General features: G+C 44.9%; 1 protein-coding gene across 1 annotated transcript; it reads right to left on the reverse strand.

The window, feature by feature from the left end:
- Positions 1–1336: 1336 nt before the first annotated feature.
- FABP1 (fatty acid binding protein 1) lies at positions 1337–6317 on the reverse strand. Its single transcript, XM_073342895.2, has 4 exons — positions 6204–6317; positions 4824–4996; positions 2221–2313; positions 1337–1448 (listed from the first exon to the last, which is right to left on the reverse strand). The coding sequence occupies exons 1-4, from the start codon at positions 6268–6270 to the stop codon at positions 1398–1400; spliced, it is 384 nt and encodes a 127-aa protein (XP_073198996.1). The 5' UTR covers positions 6271–6317; the 3' UTR covers positions 1337–1397.
- Positions 6318–17113: the final 10796 nt, after the last annotated feature.

Below are 17113 nucleotides of genomic sequence, written 5' to 3' on the forward strand. Positions count from 1 at the left end.
AGGCCAATGGAGACACTTTAAATCCCCAAACTGTTCACTGTTTGAACGCCCATCACATGTAAGGCAGGAAGAGGGAAGATTGTATTATGAAGATCTACCATAGTGTTTCCCAAAGTATGGGGCATGCCCCGCTGGTGGGTGCAAAGGACTAGTGAGGGGAGAGGGTTGTGGAAGATGTGTACATTAAGATGGGTCAGGCCTTTAACAACCCAGTGAGGTTCAAGGGGGTGTGTGTGTGTGAGATTGGTTTCATCTTCCTGAAGCTGTGTTCAGCTGTATAAATGTTTGGAAACATCATCTTAATGGGACATTTGATACCTGAAAAGATACTGGAACAAATTATTCAACAACTAGTTTGTAAGCACCTAAAGGATAATAGCGTGATAAGTAATAGCCAACATGGATTTGTCCATATCAAATGATACCAAACCAGCCTAACTGCCTTCTTTGACAGGGTTATTGGCCTAGTGGGTTGGGGGCGTAGCAGACATGATATATCTTGATTTTAGTAAGGCTTTTGACACAGTCCCACATGACATTCTGATAAGCAAGCTAGGCCGTGAGGTCTAGAGGAAATTACTCTAAGGTAGGTGCACAACTGATTGAAAAAAAGATGGTCAAAGAGTAGTTATCAGTGGTTCACTATCAAACTGGGAGGATGGATCTAGGAAGGTCCTACAGGGAGGTCTGTCTTGGGTCTGGTATTATTCAATATTTTCCTTAATGGCTTGGCTGATGCCGTGGGGAGGACACTTATAAAATTTGTAGATGACATCTAAGCTGGGAGCGGTTTTGCAAGCACGTTGGAGGACAGGCTTAACATTCAAAATGACCTAGATGAATGGGAGAATTGGTCTGCAATCAACCAGATAAAATTCAATAAAGAGAAATTCTTAGGAAGGAAATAAATCAGCGGCACAGCTACAGAATGGGACTATCTGGCTAGGTCGTAGTACTGCAGTGTCTGGGGATTCTGGTGGCTCACAAATTGAATATGAACCAACAATGCGATGACTGTGTTTAGCAACAGAACAAATACAGCCTGGGCCACAGCAATGGGCCTCAACGCTGACCTGGAGGAACCACTTCTGTGGAACAGAGGGTAATTCAGTCTCTAAAGCCCATTCATACTGAGTCCTCTGTGTCGAACTTGCTTGCCAGTTTATGCCAATTGTGGTGGTGGCTTTTGTGATATGGACAGTTGTTCACTAGGAAAATGGATAGAAACCACGGCCAATACAGCTCTTACAACAGGCATCTGCGAATCACAGCATTGCCACCAAATGACAAGGAGGATGCTAATAATAATAATAATAATGAATAACAACAAAGGGGCTTTAATACAAACTGTACTTTATTGGGCACACTTTACACAGTATAGGAAATGCACAGGCTAGCTAGATTCTCTTGCTGATTCGCGTGTAGCTGATGTCTCCCATGGTCATTGTCTAAAAACCACACAAAAAGCACAAAGTGTTAAGTCTTTCACTGAAGTAGTCTGCAAATATCACACATATCAAGGCCCTGATCCCACAGACCAGAGACCCACACTTCAGGGTGGGGCCCAAGTCCAACCATTTAAATTGAAATTTATCTCATTTAAATTGCACTGCTAATCCTTTAACTATATTAATAAATACTCTAAAACGTGAGTGTCCTGTGTGACCTTGCTTATTTGAAACCAGTCAGCTAACCCTCCCTTTTTTCCGACACCGAGTCATGCCCCACAACTTCTACTATAATGAGAGTGAAAACATTCTTCACTTACCTGAAATCTTAATTATTAACACTTTTCATTGGATAATTAAGGGTGTACAGCATGTAGCGTACTGCATGTTCTCATTGAAAATGGCCTTAAATGGCCACTTGATTAACCAGCCAAACTTAAGCACCTGGGGTAGATGTTGGTCATTACCAAAAGGCCAAATTAAGCACATGCTTGTACAGGATATATTTAGAATAACTGATTCTCACAGATTACTACATAATAGGCCAGATCCTTAGCTGGTGTGATTCGGCATAGCTCGACTGAAATCAGTAGAACTATGCTGATTGATACCTGCAGAGGTTCTGGCCCAATGTATAAATCAGTACTTTGGGTCAGTGGGTCTATGCTGATAGCTACTTGCTCTTGCTGGTCTCCATTAGAAACTCCCACTGTAGTTTCATGCTATAAGTGATGACATTTTTCTAATGTTATATAGAACCTCATGTACTTACATTGGTGACTATGTCTCCCTTTATTTCAGTGACAGATTTGATTTTGCTCAAGTTCGTGACCAGTTTATTGTCACCGTCCATTTGAACAACAGCCTGAAAGAGAAGGGGTGCGGGGGAAGAGAGACATGAACATTATTGCTGTGGAATAAAGACCAATTTGCACTCTCACGTGTCTAATTACTAGATACATTAGGCAAGTGTAAGACTCCAAATTAACTAAAGGTGTGAATTTGAAGTGGATTAGTTAAATCACATTAAATCCCTGTGTGGATGCTGTTATTCAGAATTAAAAGTGACCTTAATTCCATTTAGTTTAATTCACTTTGGAAGTAAACTAAATCAAGTTAAGGCCACTATCATTTTGAATGAGGGTGTTCACATGGGGGTTTAATGTGGTGTAACTAATCCATTTCAAATTCACACCTTTAGTTCCTTCAGCCTAACTTTCCCAGGTGTCCCCGTGTAGACAAGTCCTAAGTGGTTTAACATCACTGCTAACTGAAATTACACAAGTAAACCCCTTCAATAGGAAAACATTATTTATCTGTCTACCTCCTTAGATTTGTACTCTTTGGGGCAGGGAATGACCTTTTGTTCCACGTTTGTATAGTGCCTAGCACAGTGGGGTCCTGGTCCATGGCTATGGCTCCTAGGCAGTATGATAATACAAATAGTATTGACCTACATGCTCCCTAGTGGCTGTTATATAGAAGGTAAAACTCTTATAGCCACACTTGCAGAGAATTCTCCTTTAGCTCAAGTGCTGGTGGCCTGTGGTTTGCTCCAGAAGTTCATGATGCTATCCCTAGTGCAACAAGTGTGGGATATCAGTGACCTCTAGGTGTGTAGCCTTGCAGTGCTATTTCAGGTGACAGAGAAATTCCTCCAGTCTTCAGAAGATCTAGAAAGCTACCTGCTGATGAGATAAAGAAGGTGAGGGGCAGGATTTGCCAATTCCTGGGTTTTAAATGAACCACTGGATCTGTCCCTTTCCTTCCTGGAACAGGAACCATCCAGTTTTAAGAGCTATGAACCCCAATTCCACAATCACCCACCAAATGCAAACAAGGGCAGAGGAAGGAGCAGTCAGAGCTGCCAAAGAGCATGTGCGTGTTCCTTCTTTAAGAGGGAAGGTTTTTGTTTTATGACTGTACATCTCCTCCCACATTTCATCATCCCCTTTTTTAAAAATAAAACAGAACTCCATGTCTCTTTTGTAATGCAACAGACCACATGAAGTCAACCCCGATTCAGCTGGCTAGTCTGAAAGAACAGTATTTAGCACTTTTACAGAATTGTTCATCTGTGGCTCTCGAACATGTTACACGGGGAAACTGAGGCAAAGAGAGGCTACCGCCTGCATTTTCAGGGGTGGCCTATAGTTTTGGGCATCTAACTTTAGAACTCCAAGGCCTGATTCTCAGAGGTGCCAAGTGATGAGTTTAAGTAGGAATCTAGTAACAGTGAGCAGCCACACATCCAACTGAAGTCAATGGAAAGTGCTTAGCACCTCTGAGAATTAAGCCCTGGGGCTCTAAAATAGGGCACTAGAAACAGAGGCACCCAACATTCGAGGTCACTTTTGAAACTTTGCTGACACACAGCCAATGGCAGCCCGCGGCAGTGAGCGCCGCACCCAGGATGACAGACTCGGGCTCATGCCACAGAGCTAAAAATAGCGGTAGATGGCGCCCTTAAGCTGCAGTTTGGGTTCTAAAGCCCAACCCATCCCTAGGTTTCAGAGCCTGAGCACCAGCCCGAGCTGCAACGTCTACACAGCTGGTTTTAGCGCTTTGGCGTGACTGAGCCCAGTGAGCCTGAGTGTGGTGACCTGGGCTCAGAGGCTCACTGCCACGGGCTGTGTAAGAGACTTGGTGACGTCCTGTCTAAAGCAGAGCACGGCATGGCCCCCAAGTGGCCAGACGTCCTCTCCATTGTGCAATGCTTCCCTCGGCTACCGTGTGGAGCTTTACTTCCCCTCCACTACAATAAATCACACATGGCCAAGCTGTGAGCCAAGATCAAGCCATGAAGTTACACACTACAATCCATGGCCACCTAAACTTTACTATCTGGGACTCAAGCCACAGCAATTACAGGTCCCAGCATGCAGTGCTCCATTTTGATCCATGTGTATGCTGGGAGCTCTAATCGTTGAGGGCCACTCATCCCTATTACACACCAGGGGCCAAATTCTTTGCCAGTGTAAATGGGTGCAATCCCACTGAAGTTAGAAGAGCTGCCCCCGTTTACATGAGCAGAGAATGTAGCCCAGCAGCAGTTATGGGCTTTGATGCATCTTGCAGATCTGCAGGCAAGCTGATGGTGTGGCTATTAGTTGAGCAAATCTGGGGCACCTCTGGGTTAGATGAAAGGGAAAGAAAGTGCTACAAGTCCACTAGAAATCAACTGCCATGTACTGGGAGCAATGTCAGTTCAGCCCTTTCTGTGGGATAGTGTAGCTGGGATGCGGCGTCAGGGCAGGATCCTGCAAGTTGTGGAAGGCCCCTTCCAAGGGACTGAGCACTCTCAGGGCACTCAGCACCCCACAGGAGATGCTCAGCAACCCACAGCCATACACGAAGGGAGGACCAGGCATCTACCTTGACCTTCTCTCCAGTGGGGGTCTCCAGCTCGGCCTCCTCTCCAATAGTGAACTCATTGGTCAGCACTTTGCTGCCAGTTGTCACGGTGACCTTGAACTTTTTGCCATTCTGCACAATTTCTGAGATGCTCTTGAGGTCCTTACCCTTTTCGATCAATTCATCAGAAAGACCTGGCCAAAAATAAAAGCCTAGGCTTAGCGAGCGTTCTGAGAAGTGCTATTTCTGGGGCAGATGGGGAAGCCACACAAACAAAGCCAGCTTTCAGGGCTGTTAAATCCACGGCTGAGAGGGCTCCTTGACTGGTACACACTCTGAGGGACACTTCCTACATTAACATAGGACCATGCGGTTGGCTGCTGTTTGAGTGCAATGAACAATGTCATTCATAGTCGAGTCTGGGGAAAGTTTCCAACCCAAGGATTTGTCCCCTGTCCTACATGGCTGGTTAGAAAGAGAGGAAATGCAATCCCCGCCCCCACCTTGAAAATCTAAGGGGAAAGAAAAGATCAAGCAGAAGAAAGTGGATGGAGGATAGGAGAAGACAGGAGTTTTTGTGGGAGATGTGGGAGGAATAGGGACCCCAAGAATATCCTGGTTGGGATCCCTCAAAATCCTTAAGCCAATTGTACATATGAAAGGTAAAAAGAATATCACAATACATGGAAGAAATGATACAGCAAATCACTGATGAATATCTAATGAGACTGGAGAAAATACAATCCCTGGTTAGAAAGTGATTGAAAATGTAAGCCAACATTTTTCAAACTTGAGTGTCTAAAAGTAGGCACCTAAATCTACCTTCAGGCACCTAAATAAGTGGCCCATTTTATCTAGTTCTTGGCAAGCAATTGAATCAGAGCTTCCATACAAAACGAACACAGTGACAGATTAGCAGAGTCAAGGCAAAATCAACAGAGATTCATTTAATAGATTCCTAGGACCAGCTCCTCAGCCAGTGTAAATTGGCATACCTCCACTGACTTAGGGGGAAATTCACACCGGTCTGCAGTAGAGGAGGATCTGGCCCGCAGACTCTTAGGGAGAAGGGACCATTATGGTATTTTAGACTGATCTCCTGCATAATACAGGGCAGAGAATTTTATGCAGTGTTTTCTACATATCAATCATAGAGAGAGACTCATTCTATTATGTGTTCTTTTCACGAATGCACAAGATCACATGTACACTATTATGTATTTTTAAAACATATTAATGTATAAAAATTAAGGACAGTAACATTTAATATTAGAAATTAAAATTATTTTCATCTAAATCCTGAATGCCTGCAAGCAATAGACTAATTTTAACCAATGTTGGACACTACATACAGACAGAGGCAACACACACTAAACATAGTTACATTTATCTAATACTTACCAAGGGCTTTCATGAAAGGCTCAAAATTTTCATGGGACTGGAGTTCAAACTTTCCATTGAAGCTCATGATGGAGATGTTCTCTGTGGCCCTGTCAGGAGAGAATGTAGCTTGTCAATAACCAGCACTTGAGCTTTGTAAAGATTCATTGCCTTGAAAGTTGGTCAGAGGTAATATGATGTAATTCTTTTATGGCCTTGCTCAAACATTAACATATGACTGAGCAATGGTCAGTGATAAACTGCCCTCAGCTGCTGACCTAGGTTTACAAAGTGGGGGTAGGTTATTTTTGATAAAGACACAGAATTACAGATGTAACAAAATACAAAGCAGCATCTGTAAAACCAAAGAAATGAAAAAAAGTGCAGAGAGATCTTGCCTGCTGATTGTCAGAAAAAAAACCCAAATGATTCAAACCAGCTAGAGCAGTGGTTCTCAAACTGCAGATCAGGACCCTAAAGTGGGTCATGAGCCCATTTTAATGGGGTCACCAGGGCTGGCTTTAGATTTGCTGGGGCCTGGGGCCAAAGCCCGAGCCCCACCGCCCGGTACCAAAGCTGAAGCCCGAGTCCCATTGCCCGGGGCTGAAACCCAAGGGCTTCAGCCCTGGGTGGCAGGGCTCTGGCTTTGGCTTTGGCCCTGAGCAGCAAGGCTCAGGCTACAGGCCCCCCGACCTGGGGCTGAAGTCCTTTGGCTTCAGCTTTGGCCCCTCCCACCCAGGGACTCAGGCTATAGGCCCCCCCCACCTGGGGCTGAAGCCCTTTGGCTTCAGCTTTGACCCCTCCCACCCAGGGTGGCGGGGTTCAGGCTTTGGCCCCCCCACCCGGGGCGGCAGGGCTTGGGTGGGCTCAGGCTCCAGTCCCCTCTGGGGTCATGCAGTAATTTTTGTTGCCAGAAGGGGTTCGCAGTGCAATGAAGTTTGAGAACCCCTGGACTAGAGCTCTGGAAACACGTTAGAGAGAGTAGGGCAGCTGGGAAGATATTTTGACACCTGAGTGTGGTGCTGTGTGAGACGCTGGGATTTTCATTTCTTCTTCCCAACATATTGGCACAAAGAGCAATGGTTGTGGTCCAGCAGCTACACATATCACCCAGTTGTAATGCTTGGCAGCATCAGTGTAACTGCAACTTGTGTTGCAATCCAGGGCTATCCCTGGATCTCACAATAGTATTAAAAAACCGTGACCGTCCTCCAATAGGTCAACGAAGATACAGATGAGTCTGAACCAACACCCCAGATCCAACTTGGAAAAACGTTGTTTCAGATCCAAGCTTGATCACCGGCCTTTGTCTCCATATCCAGGCTAAGCTTATGAACAAAAGAGCTAGTTGCCACTAAATCAGTGATGGCAGCGGAGGTGATAATGCCATGTGCTACCATACATGCAAGGGGAAAGAAACAGGAACAAACCATCCGTAGACTCCCCCTTCTCTCCCCGCCCCCTGCCCCCTTCCACTGCCAGATCTGCATATTAGTCTCTCTAAAAAGCTGCATAATTTGTGAGATGAGCAGCAACCTCCATGCTGAACTGTTGCATGATCCATCCATCCAAAATGCTGCTGTCAAAATCCTCCTCACTGCTTGGAATCATCCTCCCTTGGCTGGTCTCTGCCTGGTTTGTGCATCAAGTCCAGGCTTCCATTTGTCACCCTTAGAGCTCTGCCCAGCTCTGCTCCTTACTCCACCTCTGATCTCATCTCTTCCTATGGCCCCTGAGGATTTCTGTCATTCTCCCTAAGCCACCAGCCTAATTACTCTCTGCTTTTTCCATCTTCCATTCTCACTCCTGTTGCTCCTTACGCTGAGAAGAGTCTCCTTGTTTACTAGATGACCATTAGGGCTAGGAAAAATTTTCTATCAAAACTTTTCTCTATGGAAAATTGAAGGGTTGACTCAATGTACATTTGTGCAGTAAGTTTTTGCTTCCCTCTAATTTTTTTGTCCGAAAATCAAAAAACCAAAAACCCCAATTTTGTGATTTTCAGCCAAAAATTTTCAATTTTTCAATGAAAAGTCACACATTTCCACAGAAAACAACCCCATTTTCCAACCAGCCCTACTGACCAAATTCGCTTCATCTGAACCCCTCCTTAAATCTCACAGCTTCCATTAAGCCTTTCAGGGATGACCTGCTAAAGAAATCCATAACTCTTCACTGTCTGCGACAAGACCTTTCTTTGTTCAGCTGGTTTATCACAGCGTGTGTCTGAGCGGCATTGTCTGGGCTATATTAATCCAGTTAGCATCTGCTGGGGTAAACTTTGTGTTAGCCCTTTTGACCCAAGCAGTTAGTTAAAAACCTGGACTCTTGCAGGCTGTTCCAGTTACAAGAGGAAATTGATGATGGGGACAGGTATCTTTGATGCAATCCTGTTTATGTACAAAGTCCTGTTTCCCTGAATACAGGATGAATCAAACCACAGGAACCAGCTGTTTTTCTCACAGCTCCAAACCTCTTTCAGCCAGCTCTCAGCCCCAAAAGCTCGGTCTCTCTCGGCTTTTCTCAAGGCCATGCTCCCAGTTCTTGTTCAGGCTTTGTCTGTTGCTTCCTTGCTGCCTTCTCTCTCAGCTTCTCTGGTCTTTCTTCTTTTTCTCTCACACACACAAACCTGCACAAAACAATAGCCACAGAACCCGCTTCTCTCACGGGTGCCTTTGTTTGTGTTCTGTCCCATCTAGTGGGACCGAGACCACTTACAGAGACATTAATGAGTCTGCTCTACAGCCTTAGCTAAGAGCTGCATGGTTTTTAGCTCACGCAGTAGAGGCTCATGGATTTAGCTTCAGAGGTCTCAGGTTCGATCCCACCCACTCATGACCAGGACCCATTTCACCTCCTCCAGCCAGCTTCAGGGCATCTGGCCCTCTGCGTAATTCAAGTAATGAGCCCCTCTGGGCAGGGGACATGTTGCACTGAGCAGGGGTGAGAACACCAAGAGTGCTTGGTAGATAAGAAATGCTGCTAATATTTATGCATGCCTGTCTTCTTTGTGAGAGAGGATCCCCCAAATGGACTGAAGCAAGAGGTTGCAGCCCTGCCTGCATGTGTTGTTGGTAGACTGTTATCTGAAACAGGCTGTCTCCTGGGTGTAATTTATTACTCACTCTTGGTGGAAAGACTAGTATTCCAGGACCTATGGTGTTTGACCAGGCCCGGCCTCTGATTTTGACACCAAACTCCCACCCACTTCTGCCCATCGGTGGAAGACAAAATGTGGATTTTGAGTCACCAGGGCTTTGCCAGGCCGCAGGAGTTTTAACGAGCCTCTCAGCCAATTTGAGATCCATTTACAACATCCTGCACTCAGGGACCTTGCACGCGTGTGCCACTCCCTGGGAGATTTGGCTTCATTACCCAATGGGCAGATCCCAGTGAGACAGCAGAGCTGGGCCAAATGAAGCCAATGGCCCAAACCTTTTCTGCCTGAGAAAGGGCCATGTAAAAACACCAGGATCTGACAGATAGTGTTTTAAATTGTGACAGGTACAAATCCTAGTGAATCAGTCGAACTTCAAGTGTAGACTAGGACAGATTTCTGAAACCATGGTTAAAGCCTGCTCTAGTCTTGCACTCATAGGCGTGGGAACTAGGCGTGCAGGTTTTGTGCGGGGTCCTGGCTGCCGGCCCCACGCCTTGGGCTCTGTTCCTGGCCCTGCACCCGGAGTCCCGGCTGCAGGACCCACGCCCAGAGTTCTGCTCCCATCCCAGCTGTGGTCCCAGCCTCAGCCCCTTTACCCCTGTCCATGTCCTCCCCACCCCCTGGAGCCATGGCCTGGTCTTGGCCCCAGCTCTGGGGAGAGGGCACAGACAGGGGTAGAGGTGGGTGTGAAGTAAAACATTTGGGGATCCCTGGCTTTCAGCACCCCCACTGTAAAAAGTCTTCCAGCGCCTCTGCTTGAACTACGATGTGTCCATCCCCATTTCAATTTCATTCAGCCCTGACACCCAAGGCCTGCTTATGAGTGTGTCTTCACTGCAAAGTTAAGTGGTGATTGTCATGTGGGGGCTGGGTACGCATACCTGTGTTAACTTTAATCCAGCAACAGCCGTGAAGATGTGGTGGCATGGCTCAGCTTTTCCCCACCCTCTCCCTATTGCCAGAGTCTTTTCCTGGACCCTTGCCCGCTGCAGGGAAAGACTCCGGCAGTAGGAAAAGACTCCGGCAGCAGGGAGCTGCTGAAGCTTTTCCTTGCTGTCTTCCCCTGCCAGAGCCTTTCACTGCCCCGTGTAGCTACACTCCATAGTGTGGACACAGCAGGCTTTTCACTGCGGTATGTAGCTTGACATACTCTACAAGCACGTCCAGTGCAGGGCAGTGTAAAATCAGGTGAGTTGAACCAGATTTAAAGCAGTCAGAGTTTGGGGGAAATTTCCCCAGTGTAGGCCCCATCATCAGCAACTGGTAGTTTTCCTAGTGTAGACCAGGCTTTAGAGAAGCATTTTTGTCTCATCTTGGTATTTACTACAGTGGATTTCACTCTAACCTGATTATCTCAAGGCTGTTCAAATAAATTGCTGTTCATGAGTCTGGAAAACCAAACCCAAGCCCCTATTCATATTTGTTGTAAGTGGTTTACAATAATTGATTGATCACAATGCTAACACCACTATTGAGTGTTTACATCCTTTGTCTGCAAATCCTTTGGGGGCTTTAGGTTCTTTTATTATACTCAGTTATACCATACAGAAGAATATTCTTTAGAAAAGAAAGAAGACTTGACTGAATGAATTTTGACTTGGGTAATTATTATCTAGATAGGCTTGCTGACAAGTGAGATAAACTTAATCTCAATAGCAAAGGTCAGCCAACTTCTCCTTGTTGCAATGTGGGTTATTTTAAAAAATGAGGTCAGTTTAACCTCTCTAGCCCAAGAAAGGGTGTCCTGAGCTGCATTATTATGGGATCCATAATTGATTGTTGGGTTAAAATTAATTCAGTCCTCCCTAAGCTTGAAATCTCAAGGTCAGGTTCCCAGTTTGGGTGAGGGGTGGGGAAAGGGATGGGGAGAGAGAAAGAGAGAGACGGATAGGCCAAGATTGTCAAGAGTGGCTAGTGATCTTGGGAGTGTCCATTTTTGGGTGCCCACCTTGGGACACTTTAAAGTGGTCTGATCTTCAGAAAGTGGGTACTCACCCCTTTCTGAAGATGATGATTAAAATTTTCAAAAGTACCTAATACTGTACATATTGTAGTTGTAGCCACATTAGTCACAGGATATTAGAGAGACAAGGTGGGTGAGGGCATATCTTTTATTGGACTAACTTCTGTGCTGAGAGAGACAAACTTTGGAGCCACACAAAGCTCTTCTTCAGGTCACCCAAAGAAGAGCTCTGAGTAAGCTCGAAAGCTTGTCTCTCTCGCCAACAGAAGTCTTGGCCATAAGTTTGGTCAACATATTCGTAAATGATCTGGAAAAAGGGTGAGGTAGCAAAATTTGCAGATGATACAAAATTATTCAAGATAGCTGAGTCCAAAACAGACCAAAGGGATCTCACTAAACTGGGTAATTGGGAAACAAAATGGCCGGTGAAATTCAATGTTGATAAATGTAAAGTAACGCACTTTAGAAAATATAATCCTAACCATACATACAAAATGTTGGGGTTTAAATTAGCTGTTACCACTCAAGAAAGAGATCTTGGAGTCATTGTGGATAGTTCTCTGAAAACATCCACTCAATGTTCAGGGGTAGTCAAAAGAGTGAACAGAATGTTGGGAACCATTAGGAAAGGGATAGGGATAAGACAGAAAATATCAGAATGGCTCTATATAAATCTATGGTACACCCAAACCTTGAATATTGCATTCAGTTCTGATTGTCCCATCTCAAAAAAGATATGTTGGAATTGGAAAAGGTACAGTGGAGGGCAACAAAATGATGAGGGTATGGAACAGCTTCCACATGAGGAGCATTTAAAAATAATGGGAGTTTTCAGCTTGAAAAAGAATCAACTAAAAGGGCTATGGTAGAGGTCTAGAAAATCATGACGGGTGTGGAGAAAGTGAAAATGAAGTGTTATTCATTCCTTCACATAACACAAGAATCAGGAGTCACCCATTGAAATTAATAGGCAGCACGTTTAAAACAAAGAAAAGGAAGTATTACTTCATACAATGCACAGTCAACCTGTGGAACTCATTGCCAGTGGATGTTGTGAAGGCCAGAATTATAACTGTGTTCAAAAAAGAATTGAAAAGTTCATGGAGGATAGGTCCATCAATGGCTATTAGCCAAGATAAACAGGGATGCAACCCTATTCTCTAGGTGTCCCAAGCCTCTAACTGCCAGAAGCTGGGAATGGATGACAGGGGATGGATCACTCGATACGTGCCTTGTTTTGTTTATTCCCTCTGAAGCACCTGGCATTGGTCAGAACACAGGATACTGGGCTAGATGAACCATTGGTCTGACCCAGTATGGTCGTTCTTATGTTCTAAACCATCAGTTTGTTCACACCAGGAGGATAGTAAGGTGATAAGTAATAACCACACTGGATGTGTCAAGAACAAATCATGCCAAACCATTCTAATTTACTTCTTTGATAGGGTAACCAGCCTAATGGATGGGGGGGAAGCAGTGGATGCCTGAACTTTAGTAAGGCTTTTGATACTGTCTCTAGTGACATTCTTATAAACAAATGAGGAAATATGGTCTAGATGAAATTTCTATAAGGTGGGTGCACAACTGATTGCAAAACCATACTCAAAGAGTAGTTATCAATGGCGTGCTGTCACACGGGGAGGATGTGTTAAGAGGGGTCCTACGGGGTCAATGGATGACACCAGGCTTGGGAAAAGGGGAGGTTGCAAGCACTTTGGCAGACCAGGTTAGCCAAACTCCTGTCAGGGATGGTCTAGGTTTATTTTATCCTGACTCAACACAGGGGGATGAACAAGATGACTTCCCAAGGTCCCTTCCAGCCTTACATTTCTATGATTTCCCCCACTTTATAGATGGGGAACCTGAGGAAGAGAGTGGCAAAGCGACTTGCCCAAGATTATCCAGTAGGCCAGTGGCAAACCCAGTATTACAACCCAAAGCTTCTGAGTCCCAGGCCAGTGCTCTGGCCACTAGATCATACTGCCTTCCCATGTTTTAGAGGATGTCACCAGTGGATTTGTGAGAAATTTAAAGGGCAGAGCCCCAAACCTGGTGAAATCAGGTAAGGTGAGCTATTACCAGCAGGAGAGCGGCGGGGTGTGTGTGTGGAAACTTATTGTAGTGATAAACAAGGTGGGCCATTTCCAGCAGTTTACAAGCACATGTGAGGAACAGTATGGGGCAGGGGGGAGGGGCGGAAAGGGGGAATAAACATGGGGAAATAGTTTTACTTTGCATAATGACACATCCACTCCCAGTCTTTATTCAAGCCTAAGTTAATTGTATCCAGTTTGCAAATTAATTCCAATTCAGCAGTCTCTCATTGGAGTCTGTTTTTGAAGTTTTTTTGCTGAAGAATTGCCACTTTTAGGTCTGTAATCGAGTGACCAAAGAGATTGAAGTGTTCTCCAACTGGTTTTTGAATGTTATAATTCTTGATGTCTGATTTGTGTCCATTTATTCTTTTGTGTAGAGACTGTCCAGTTTGACCAATGTACATGGCAGAGGGGCATTGCTGGCACATGATGGCATATATCACACTGGAAGATGTGCAGGTGAACGAGCCTCTGATAGTGTGGTTGATGTGATTAGGCCCTGTGATGGTGTCCCCTGAATAGATATGTGGACACAGTTGGCAACGGGCTTTGTTGCAAGGATAGGTTCCTGGGTTAGTGTTTTTGTTGTGTAATTATAACATTCAAAAACCAGTCGGAGAACACTTCAATCTCTTTGGTCACTCGATTACTCTCTAAGGTGCCACAAGTACTCCTTTTCTTTATACCTAAAAGTGGCAATTCTTCAACAAAAAAACTTCAAAAACAGACTCCAATGAGAGACTGCTGAATTGGAATTAATTTGCAAACTGGACACAATTAATTTAGGCTTGAATAAAGACTGGGAGTGGATGTGTCATTACACAAAGTAAAACTATTTCCCCATGTTTATTTTCCTCTTCCCGCTCCCCCCCCCAAACTGTTCCTCACACATTCTTGTCAATGGCCCACCTTGATTATCACTACAAAAGGTTCCCCCCCCCCCCCCCGCTCTCCTGCTGGTAATAGCTCACCTTACCTGATCACTCTTGTTACAGTGTGTATGGTAACACCCATTGTTTCATGTTCTCTGTGTAAATAAAATCTCCCCACTGGATTTTCCACTACATGCATCCGATGAAGTAAGCTGTAGCTCACGAAAGCTTATGCTCAAATAAATTTGTTAGTCTCTACGGTGCCACAAGACCTCCTTTTCTTTTTGTGGATACAGACTAACACGGCTGCTACTCTGAAACTACACATGGAAGTTATTCCAGAAGAAGGTAGAGTATGAATTTAAAGCAGAATAGGTATTCCTGAATTACTCCATGCATGAACAGTCTGATTCTGTAAGAAAAGGCTTCCCCACATGGTGTTATTCAGGAATAGACAAGCTCTTAATATGGGGTTTCTTGTATCACTATCTTCTTTGATTTCACCCTATGTTAATTACCGAATGCCTGTCCCTGATGTATATTTCCTAGATTAGATTACATCATTATCAGCTGCCTGATAAGTCCTTGCAAGCGCAGAAGCTTGTTCAGAAGGCTGCAACATGATTTACTTCAGTGATTAATGCTCATAAGGGGTAAACTTCACCCCTGTGCAAAAGGCCAGTCCCAGGCCTACATACCATGTAGGTCCCTATTTTGAAGGCTTAAAGGGGATTTATGTAGGGTGTAGTCGTTGTGCTGGCTCATGGTGAACAGGGCTGAATTTCACCCAAACAGTGTGACACACCAAATCTTAACTTATTTTCTTAGCTTCTGTTTACCCAGCACTCATATTTGAAAGCAGAACGTATAGAGTCAGTGGCCTCAAACAGCAGGTTCTCCTCGAGAATCTTCTCTCCTCTTACAATGGATGAATGTGACAAGGTGGGTGAAGTAATATCTGTCATTGGACCAACTGCTGTTGGTGAGAGAAACAAGCTTTCGAGCTTACCCAGAGCTCTTCTTCAGGTCTGGGAGACGTACTCCGAGTGTCACAGCTAAACACAAGATGGAGCAGATTGTTTGGAGTGAGTAGTTAACACATATTTCAAGGGACCATTCAAGGTGAAGTGGCCCATGAACTGTGACATTAAGTACATTTCCCAGACCTGAAGAGGAGCTCTGTGTTAGCTCCAAAGCTGGGCTCTCTCACCAACAGAAGTTGGTCCAAAAAAGATATTCCCTCACCCACCTTGTCCCTCTCATATCCTGGGGCCGACACAGCTCCAACAGCACTGCATACAACAATGGAGCGATGTGTGCATTCAAAGTTGTTGGGTATTCTCTTGTACCCTCCAGTGTCCTGTAGATTTACCTTGCTTGTTTTAGCATCTGCACTGGTGAGATGTCACTGACTGTTGGGATGGAGATGCCCGGCGTCCTGAAATTCACAGAACAGTTCTGACTTCCCTGGGGCTGTCCCTTATTCTGCAGTTGGAGTCCTTCCTTTATTTCGGGAGTGCTGGGGCTGTGGTGCAGTGACATGACGTGATGTCACTGCGTAGGGAGGCTCTTTCCTGATTGCAGGAGGAGAAGATCATGATTTTGTGGTGGCACTCCTTCGCATGCTTGTTTTGTTCCACCAATCAATGGGAAAGGCACTGAAACATTCTATGGTCTCATGTTTGAGTAAGATGGGCTCCCCCAAAACCTGCCCTTGTTGGGGTTGCCTTAATCCGAATGCGGAATCTGAACTGACATCTGGAGTTACACTCTATGTGGAATCACCCTGGGCCCATTTTACAGGGCACAATGGCATTTTCCTTTTGAGAAGTTCTTATCTGTGAAGCACCCTCACCAGAGGGTCTTGGAGAAGCTGGAACATATTAGTGTTAATGAATCACCATGATGCATGGGCAGTCAGTAAGAGCCAGATTGTCCCTGGTCCTTAATGGGGGTGCAGAAGGGTGTGTGGGAATGAGGAGACTTGCCACCCCTTGAATTCTATGAGCAAGGATCAGGGACAAGTGCAATCTCTGCCCTTTGGGGAGCATAGAACCTGCTCACTCTGTGCATCTAAATGTACGATCTAGCCCTAATTTATCCTCTTCCCTGCTATGTCACTTGGATAACTGTGCTGTTACGGTCTCGTGCACTACTTGATATTCAGTGAAACTTGGTGATTCCAGGACTTCACGTGCTGGGAGCATCACTGCTGTCATCAGTAGGGATCTTCTCAAGGCCCACCATTTGCATCTGGATTTGGAGCATGGACCGTCTTTTTTGTCTGTTTGTACAGTACCTAGCACCATGGGGTCCTGGTCCATATCTGGGGCTCCTGGGTGCTACCACAACACAATATAATAAATAATAATAGGTTCTGATTTATATCTGCCCCCTAATTCAGGAGGGTCAGCTCTGCGCCCAGTCCAAGTCATGAGCTTGATTGTAACCTCTCTTACACCAGTTTGACTCCAATGCAACTACAGTAACTGCAGCAGAGTCACTCCTCATTTGCACTGGTGCAAGTCAGACCTGAATCAGGGCCTATATATGTAAAGTTTCCCTTTTAAGGCTTGCATATGTATAGTCATTAACTACTATTAAGTGGTTACTGTTATTAATCACTATAATTAAATGTACAAGTGTTAGTAATCAAATTATTTTCCTTCTGGATGTCAGTTGGGAGACAGCATGATCTAAAAGATGCTGTATGGATAAAGATGACTTGTACTTGTCCTCTCTTTGCATTGGAACACCTCATTTCCTACCCCAAACCATGCTCTGTGGACCCCATCACTAGGATCTGAGCACCTCACACTATTTAACCTATTTCTCCTCAA

The sequence above is a fragment of the Lepidochelys kempii genome, chromosome 4 (genome assembly GCF_965140285.1).
Source record: "Lepidochelys kempii isolate rLepKem1 chromosome 4, rLepKem1.hap1, whole genome shotgun sequence".
In the NCBI taxonomy this organism is placed as follows: Eukaryota; Metazoa; Chordata; order Testudines; family Cheloniidae; genus Lepidochelys; species Lepidochelys kempii.

Excerpts from the sequence above, each read along its gene's own strand:
- FABP1 (XM_073342895.2), bottom strand. The coding sequence starts at position 6,270 with ATGAGCTTCAATGGAAAGTTTGAACTCCAGTCCCATGAAAATTTTGAG. Across the intron at positions 4,997-6,203 it reads GCCTTTCATGAAAGCCCTTG|GTCTTTCTGATGAATTGATC; the intron begins GTAAGTATTAGA and ends ATTTTTGGCCAG. Across the intron at positions 2,314-4,823 it reads CCACTGGAGAGAAGGTCAAG|GCTGTTGTTCAAATGGACGG; the intron begins GTAGATGCCTGG and ends CTTCTCTTTCAG.